General features: G+C 35.6%; 1 protein-coding gene across 1 annotated transcript; it reads left to right on the forward strand.

Annotated features, from left to right (window-relative positions):
- Positions 1-8,955, forward strand: LOC135155389 (uncharacterized). The gene is made up of 5 exons (XM_064104285.1): positions 1-270; positions 1,930-2,271; positions 5,309-5,650; positions 6,068-6,595; positions 8,044-8,955. The coding sequence occupies exons 1-5, from the start codon at positions 219-221 to the stop codon at positions 8,088-8,090; spliced, it is 1,311 nt and encodes a 436-aa protein (XP_063960355.1). The 5' UTR covers positions 1-218; the 3' UTR covers positions 8,091-8,955.
- Positions 8,956-10,088: the final 1,133 nt, after the last annotated feature.

Raw genomic sequence — 10,088 nt, forward strand, 5'->3', positions numbered from 1 at the left:
ATACGCGATTGGGATGGCCGTACTACATGGCACATTGTTGTGTAAATATAATAATACAATCTTCGCGCCATTTTTCTCTGCATTGGTATCCTTTGTCTCTATATCACATCAGCCACGAGATGCTCTCACAACACTCAGGACTATTCTTCAGAATAGTCATTTTGGTTGGCATCCATTTCCTATTTTTTCAACACTCCATAAGTTGATAAATTTAAACCATGGTGATTTTACATCACATTCTCTTGTTGATGATATCGGCGATTATTTCAGGTAAGTTTGTATCGATTCTGTAATAGTTACTTTTCTCTTGTTTATTTTATGTAGTACAACACCCTGGAGCAATATGTATTTTGCTCATCTCCAAAGTGCCCAATAATAAACACCTATATGACATACAAGAATAATGTATTAATTAACGGAGATAAATAAAAGAAACCAATGTTTAGACCTATCATGAATCAATGAAGACAATGATTACACAGTCGCAAATGATTTCATCATTATGATAGCAAGCGGGGATAGCAATTAGCTACTGTTGCGGAAAACGAATTCCATCACAGCGAAGGCCGTATTTTAGACATGGCCCTGAAAAAAAGACAGGTAAAATTGTCAATAGGAGCGTATATTTTATCTAATGTACTGAACACAATCACAAGTAAATTGAAAAACAAACTAATCCACTGATAATGCCATTTAAATGATGTTGCCATCATATATTCTTTTTTTCGACTGCAAAAGTAAACAAACCATTGCACAGGTAGATTTTTAAAAGACAAATCTGATTTTTTTTTCGAAAACACATTCAAAAAGACGAAAATTCGTAGATCTGTGAAAAATGATAAGTACAAGTACAAAAATATACAACACAATTTAAAAGGTTTTCCTTTTAGATAATGACATGTGTGCAAATAAAAACACTTTATCAGTTATAGATGGATGTTGTGGAATTCATGGCATACCGCGAGGGTGGGCCGGGGATATGAGGGAAATCAAATTGGGCCTGTTTTTTTTCCACATGAACTACACTTCAAAGGGCAGGGGTATATTTACCGCCACAGGGCGTGCGACGCGTACTTTGAAACGACGGAGCTATATAGCCTGGCTAGAGAGTAAAGAGTAGGCCTTAAAAATTGCCAGTTTTAACTTATTTAGCAGTAAGACGGAGACTGTAACGTCGACCTTTTTAAAATTCCCATTCGTTCCACCTTTGTGGTTTCTTTACTGCACACAAAAAAAGAAAAATGTTTTCGGCAGTTGCCTTTCCAAATTGAACCCTGTTCAAATCACTCCTCATCATGACGTTTATTTATCAGTATGTAATCAACTAATTTTGTTTCAATTGATATTTCAATGAAAATGATGATGCAATATATCAATTTATTTTGTGTGTATTTCCCTCTCATTTATTTATTTTTTTCTCATTTGATTATCTGTATTTTTACTTTGTTATTTTGTTATTTGTTGTGTTATCTATTTTTTAGGGGCCCACATTGTACAAGCATTGCTTTTAAGTGGGTCCCTCCATTTCCATCTTAATTTAATTTCTATTGAAAAATAGTATACATATTTAAAACCTACAATGTGTTGCCCAAATCGTCTAAGTGTTTTTTCCCAACATATGTATCATTAATTTTTTTTGCTACGGATACAAATATTTATGTTTATATATGGTATACAATTTGTTTTTGTTTGATGGAAGTGAAATAAATAAATTTGAATTTGAATTTGAATTTAAAACTACAATCAAAATTAATGATTCAACAAAAATTTCTTTATTCACCTGCAAATCAAAGGCCTCCATATAGTAGCGGGATCAATCGTAATAAAACGATCGGATAGTCCTTTTTTTACGACCTTCGTTTGGGCCAAGTGTCAATAATTTGTAAATTAGTTGCTAAAATTATTATTTTGTTTTAATCTGATATGCAGTTGATGCTTCCATTGTTGGCACAGAACCATCTGTTCAACTTCTTAACAGCTCCAGTGCTATCCTACCTTGTCAGTACAATCATGCTGTATATGAGATATATTGGGAATACCACAATGGCAACAAGGAACACGAAGGGGAGATTCTTGTTAATCTGGACATGTACTTCAACACTGGCAAACGGAGTGGTAAGGGCTTTGAAGAAGGGCGTTTCAACATCAGTGATGACTTTTCTCTATTGATCGAGCCAGTCATGATGAAAGATGGTGGTCAGTACTCCTGTATTGTGTCTGATATAGCATCGGGAAATTCATATGAGAATTATACTGATGTCACGGTATACGGTGAGTTGCCAGTTACGGCAGTTACCATTCAAAACAATATTTTTTTTCGTCTAGATCATTTAGAGTTGGTGTAAGGTGGATTTTGAGGGCTAGAGTCCAACTGACGCCTATTAAGATAATTTCGACACGTAGTAGCTTTAGAGATTCGAGCCTATATACAAGTGACGAGTTAAGGAAAGTCCATGGCCTATCTACACTCTCAAAATAGTTGGGCAAAAAATGCCAAACTTTTAACCAATCCTGGGTAACATACTGTCCACACAACTATTGGTTACAATCTGCCCAAATTGGGTAGTAAAATAAACAAGTGGAATGCCTCTGGCCGTCTCACCTGCATCACGCGATTCAATATAGCAGCAGTGCTGATTTTGAAAACTACTATAACTCGCACAAGATGTTCAGTGATACTTGGTTACTCTTATTTCCACGTTTTATGAACTAGACCCATACACTTATAGAGATATGATGGTAATTCAACAAATACCCCCAACATGGCCAAAGTTCATTGACCTTACATGACCTTTGACCTTGATCATGTGACCTGAAACTCGCACAGGATGTTCTGAGTGATACTTGATTACTCTTATGTCCAAGTTTCAAGAGTAAGATCCATCAACTTTCCAAGTTATGATGGTAATTCAACAGATACCCCCATTATGGCCAAAGTTAATTGACTTTTGACCTTGGTCATGTGACCTAAAATGCGCACAGGATGTTCAGTGATACTTGATTACTCTTATGTCCAAGTTTTATGAACTAGACCAACACACTTTCAAAGTTATGGCAGTAATTCAACAAATACCCAATTTGACCAAAGTTCATTGACCCTAAATGACCTTTGACCTTGATCATGTGACCTGAAACTTGCACAGGATGTTCAGTAATACTTGATTACTATTATGTCCAAGTTTCATGAATCAGATCCATAAACTTTTAAAGTTATGATGGTAATTCAACAGATACCCCCAGTTCGGCCAAAGTTCATTGACCCTAAATGACCTTTGACCTTGGTCATGTGACGTGAAACTCATGCAGGATAATTAGTGATACTTGATTAACCTTATGTTTATGTTTCATGAACTAGGTCCATATATTTTCTAAGTTATGATGACATTTCAAAAACTTAACCTTAGGTTAAGATTTTGATGTTGATTCCCCCAACATGGTCTAAGTTCATTGACCCTAAATGACCTTTGACCTTGGTCATGTGACATGAAACTCAAGCAGGATGTTCAGTAATACTTGATTAACCTTATGGCCAAGTTTCATGAACTAGGTCCATATACTTTTTAAGTTATGCTGTCATTTCAAAAACTTAACCTCAGGTTAAGATTTGGTGTTGACGCCGCCGCCGCCGTCGGAAAAGCGGCGCCTATAGTCTCACTCTGCTATGCAGGTGAGACAAAAACTAATAATTGGCTAATGAATTGGTTCAATTGGATAATAAATGCCCGAAAAATATATATATATATTTTTTTTTTTTACTAACATACATTACTTAACACAGTAGACAGTATGTTGCCCAACATTTGAAGTGTCTATTTATCTATCTATCTATCTATCTATCTATCTATCTATCTATCTATCTATCTATCTATCTATCTATCTATCTATCTATCTATCTATCTATCTATCTATCTATCTATCTATCTATCTATCTATCTATATATCTATCTATCTATCTATCTATCTGATTGTATATCTGATTCTCATGGTAATATCGGCGATTTTTTTTTCATGTAAGTTTTTATCGTTTTTCTTTGATTCGTTTCTGAAATAGTGACTTTTCTCTTATTTATTTTATGTAATACAACACCCTGGAGCAAGATGTAGTTTGCTCATCTCCAAAGTGCCCAAAAAATTAACACCTAAAATGAATACAAGAAAGCTAAAACGTGTTAATTAAGATAGAGAATTAAAAGAAACCAATGTTTAGACCTAACATGAATCAATGAAGGCAAGTATAATTATGATCACACAGTTGCAGCATGATATACTGCGGAAAAGAAATTCCATCACAGCGAAGGGTATTTTGGACCTTGCCCGGATAAAAGACATGTAAAATTGTGAATAGGAGTGTATATTTCTAACTTAATGTAGTGAACACAAAACTTGTAAGTGCATCGTAAAACAACAAACTAATACTGATTATGCCATTTAAAATTATGCTGCCATTATATTATACTTATTCTTTATTAGACGGCCAAAGTAAACAAACCATTCAGGTGCACATGTGGATTTTTAAAAGACTGATCTGTTTTTTTTTTCTTCAATCTGTTAATCGGGAACAGACATTCAAAAAGACGAAAATTCATAGGTCTCGAAGAAAGTTGATAAGTACAAGTACAGAAATCTACAGCATAATTTAAAAGGTTTTTCCTTTTAGATAATGTGTGCAAATGAAAACTCTTCATCCATAATAGATGGCTGTTTTGGAATTCATGGCATACCGGGGAGGGGAATATTAATAGGGGGAATCAAATGGGCCTGCATTCTACACATTGCTGCACTTCAATGGCGGAGGGAGGGGGGGGGGGGTATCATAGGGCTTGTGACGTAATTTTAATTGTATCTTAATGCGAAGGAGCCAGCATGGCTAGGAAAATTTGCTACTTTAAATTATTTAGCAGTAAATAGAGACTGTACCGACGGCCTCTTTTCTTTTCCATTCGTTCGCCTTTTTTTGTGTTCTTTATTTAAAAAATGTTTTCGACAGTCGCCTTTCGAATATAAACCCTGTTTAAATCACCCCTCATCATGGCGTTTATATACCATCAGCGAATTTTGTTTCAATTTAATTTTCAATGAAAACGATGATGTTGCAAACTACAATAAAATGATTTAACAACATTTATTCGCCTGCAAACCAAAGGCCACCACCCATACATTTGTCAGTTTATGGTTAATGGCATTATTGGAATCAGTAGTGGTGTAACAATCTGACATCCCTTTTCACGACCTTCGTTTAGACCAAGTGTCAATAATTTGTTTGTAAATTAGTTGCTAAAATTATTATTTGTTTTAATCTAATATGCAGTTGATGGTCCCACTGTTGGCACAGCACCATCTGTTCAACTTCTTAACGGCTCCGGTGCTATCCTACCATGTCAGTATAATCATGCTGTATATGAGATGTACTGGGTATACCACAATTGCCACGACGAATACAGAGGGGACACTATTGTCAAATTGGACGTGTACTTTGACATTGGTAAACGGAGTGGTAAGGGCTTTGAAGAAGGGCGTTTCAATATCAGTGATGACTTTTCTCTATTGATCGAGCCTGTCATGATGAAAGATGGTGGTCAGTACTCCTGTATTGTGTCTGATATAGCATCGGGAAATTCATATGAGAATTTCACTGATGTCACGGTATATGGTAAGTTTCTTGTTACCATTTAGAACAATGTTTTGTTTCGTCTAGATTATTTAGATTTGGTGTAAGATGGATATTGTGAGGACTATGAAGGTAATGTTGACACAGTGTAACTTTAGAGATTCGAGCCTATACAAAAGACGAATTGGGGAAGGTCCATGGCCTATCCATCTATCCATCCATCTATCTATCTATCTATCTATCTATCTATCTATCTATCTATCTATCTATCTATCTATCTATCTTTCTATCTATCTATCTATCTATCTATCTATCTATCTATCTATCTATCTATCTATCTATCTATCTTTCTTTCTATTTCTCTAATATATATCTATCTGTTTGAATATGTCTATCTTTCTAAATCTATCTATCTATCTATATTTATTATTTTTCTTCTCTTACCTATTCCGCCTGTAGTTTATGCCAACACCACAAACACGAATTTTGTCACCATCAAGCAATGCGAAGATTTGACCAATCTAAACCAATCCACAGCTTATGAAGAAACACCATGCATCTACCCTATGACCGACAACCAGACAGTTTTCCAACTGAACTGCTCAGTGTACGGGGCGATGCCGAATGTTTCTCTCTCTTGGACGACCGACGGAACCAACGTTGGGACTAACTACGACCTGACATCTACGACCGAGGAACGAGAAGACAGAACGTTTGACCAGATGCTGACGATGACAGGGTCTGTGAATGAGACTAAGAATGGTACTGTCTTTACCTGTGTGGCTGAAGGATTGTCTGTTGGCGGACTTGCGAACAGTTCAGTTATATTCTTCAAGACTGAACATCAATCTGAAGTCTCAAGTCATGAGCCTACAGGCTCTACAAATCCACTCGCACTAAAAATTGCTTTACCGATAGGATTAATAGCCGTTATCATGGTTATTGTGGCATTTTTCGTTTGGAGAAATCTAAGGCATAAAAGAAAAGGTATGTGTATTTCAGCTTGGGTAAAAGTTGTTCTGTAGACAGTGGGGTACCGTGGGTCACGGCATAGGGGGCACCAGCAAAAGTTTTGAGTCACTTTGTGGGCACGCTAGAAGGCCCATGATCTCACTGATCAAATAACGCGATCGCGAAGAGCGAGCTGAAAAATCTTGATACTGGGACCTAAAAAAGGTCATTATGAGCATTTTTTGTAATATTACGTACCGGTCTTTAAAAAAAGTGAGAGCGCTAAGCGCAAGCTGAAATTTTTGTATATATTGACCCCAGACAGGGACATTTTAAGGACTATTTTTTAGTATTTCACGAAGGGCATATATATCTCATCATAGTCGTATCATGCGAGCGCCTGCAAGCGCATGCTGTTTTTTTTTTTTTTAGAATTTGGCTTACACCTTAAAACATGAAGCACTTTCAAGTATACGTATCTGAAGCTAAAAGGTTTTTACTTATATTCAGACCTAAATAAGGGAATTCTAAGGCTTGTTTGTAGGAATTTATTAAGACCATACGTATTTCATTAACCAAATGATGCCAGCGCGAAGCGCGAGCTTACTGAAACTTTTGATATTCAATCCAGAAAAAGGGACAAATTATGGACTGCTTTAAGAACAGAAATATCCTACCAATCTGGACCACTAATGTGAACGAAAGCACGGACTTCGAAATGTTTTATTTTCAGACCTTATTTTAATCATCTTATGTAGTCATGAAAAGAAGCATATGTCACTACATGAAATAATAAAAGCTCAAAGTGCGAGGAATTATTTGGTGTATATTGACTTGAAAACGGGGTGTTTTAGTACCATTTAATGCCCTTGAACAGGATTATTCATCTCAGACAATGCTAGCGCCAGGAGTGATGACACAAAGGCCTTAAGCAAATTTTGTGATGAAAAAATATTTATGTAATATATATATATGTGTATTATCACTGGCGTACGCAGGATATTTTGAACGGGGGTGGGGGGGGGGGTGAAATCTAAATGAAATGTTGACCAATAAAAGGGTTTCACCCCAAATTTTAGGTCGTTTCGTACCCCCCCAAAAAAAAATGTACAAGAAAAAAGAAAGGTCTTCAACATTTTACGATGGGAAGGGGTTGGGTATAAAAACAAATTAAAGGGGGTTTGAACACTTGTAACCACCCCCCTTGCATACGCCACTGTATAATATATTATGATATATGATTTACAATACTTCTTCTCCCCAACTACGTTTCTTTTTCTCATTTTCCCTTCTTTTCTTCTACCCCCCCCCCCCCCATTTAAGCTATCTGTCTTGTATTTAAACAACTCAAAATAACTTTTTAATCTACCCCAACTATCATGCATTTTATCAGTAATAATTGTCACGTATAAGTCAAAGACGAAATTGACTTTTCCTGTCATCAATCGACTTATATATGCTATTATTATCAATTGCTTTTGCAGGTCAAAGAATACCCAGCTCTGAAGAAGGTGAAGAAATGCGCGAATGAAGAGGGATGAAAGCAATATATAGGCCCATACAGGATATTTTTTTGTAATTTCTTCACAAGAACATTGTTCAATCTTGTCTATTATAATGCATTTATAACCTCTAACTGAATCAAAATGTTTATGCAATAAAGCAGCTTTAACAAAATTAGCTTGAATATTAACAATAATGAACAAAATATGGAGTCTAAGAACCTTGAGAAATAAACAGTTTGCACCTGTCTACTATTCAATATCAAATTGATCTTTGATGCCATAATGTAAATACAGCTGATAAATTTCAACCCTGTCAACTTTGCCTGCTGTTGTTCCAAGAAGTCCACAACATTCACCGGAATACCGAAAAGTTCATTGCTTTCGAGTTTCTTCGCAAATTTTGAATGTGTCTTGCCCCCAATTCTGCGTAGCTCCAAGATTCCAAGGATTTTTGTTAATCAGGGGATGCTGTTTTAAATTTGACAAGCAAAAAGGAAAAAAGGTTTTACTACAAAATGAAGGTCGTTTTGGTCATGACAAATTTGACAAGCAAAAAAAAATCGCTCAAAAACGAAGGTGATTTCGGTCCAAGCAAAATTCGAAAAGCAAAAAAAAAAAGAAAAAGTTTTTCACTAAAATATTAAGGTGATTTTTCTTATATTCTGCTTTCAAGCATACCTACCAGATTTCTAGGGGTGCTACCTATGGTGAATAACACACACAGCACACCCCCCCTTCCCATGGCCATGACACCCCCTCCCTTGTGCCGCCACTGCGATTTCCTAAGATACTCTACTGATACACGTGTTAATGTACTGATAATGCAGAATATTTGAAATCCTTATCTATTTGTATTTTGTATTAATAAAATAATTGATTTGTGATTCAATTAGACTTTGCTTCCTGATTCTGATTCAGTGGAGGGTCTTTGTCTGAATGGGTGATATGTTTCACAAAGCTGTTCGTAAGTTACGTACGGTTTTAAGCACGACTGACCAACTGACACTTTCTTCTGCTTTATTCTGAAACATTTTGATTTCCATCATCATAATAAACATAAAGGGCCTTTTCACACGTGCATCTTGAATTGTAATCGTGACTGTGATTAGCGTTCGTGATTCTAATCAGACATGTTCTAGTTTGGTTTCACACGTGCTAAATATTCGTTCATTAGCCTGATTTTTCACTGGAATCATCAATCAAATTACGATTATTTTTTTTTATTGTGTGAAAGGGCGGCAATTCCCATCCTAACAAAACAGGTGATTGGAATGAGAAAAGACAATTATACCAGCATAAAACTGAAAATATCATCCAAATTGAATTTAGAATAAGAAAGTTATAACATTTCAAAATTTCCCTTTTCCCCCCAAACAATTACGCACAGCATTGATTTGTGAATGAGAGAGTCGATGACGTCACCCACTACTTCTTTTGTTTTTCATTATAATGTCAATGGAATGGAATTTGGAGATAATGCATGTTGAAAGAGTTGAGAAATAAAAGGGAGTGTGAAAATTAAAGGTCAAGTCCACCTCAGAAAAATTAGTAGGGGAGAGAGATATGGTTCCCATGCACCCTATTGATATATTTTTAAACCTATATTTTTGTAATCCTTAAGATGTCTAGTGAATGAATTTTGATGTTCCCAAAACTAAATATTGTCCCATGGGGTGCAAATTCAAGATGACGTCCAAAATGGCCGCCATATTCATGGGATTTGTTTTTCTACATAGATTCCGACACAAACATTCATTTGCCACAAGATTAGTGTCATATGAAATATAAATACATTTTCTACAAGTTGATACTATTCATGGGTGATGAAAAGGTAATTCAGCTGAGATTTTAATAAGAAGAGTGAAATTTTGAGATTTTTTTCCAAAAAATTGAAAATTTGTGAAATACGTGATTTACCATAAATCTAAAGAAAATAAGGGGATTGCCTCGAAAACTTTCCTAATATACAACTATTTAGTGGACAAAATTCCAAATCGATATCATTTTTAGTCACAACCTTATAA

Source organism: Lytechinus pictus, chromosome 9, assembly GCF_037042905.1.
Source record: "Lytechinus pictus isolate F3 Inbred chromosome 9, Lp3.0, whole genome shotgun sequence".
NCBI lineage: Eukaryota > Metazoa > Echinodermata > Echinoidea > Temnopleuroida > Toxopneustidae > Lytechinus > Lytechinus pictus.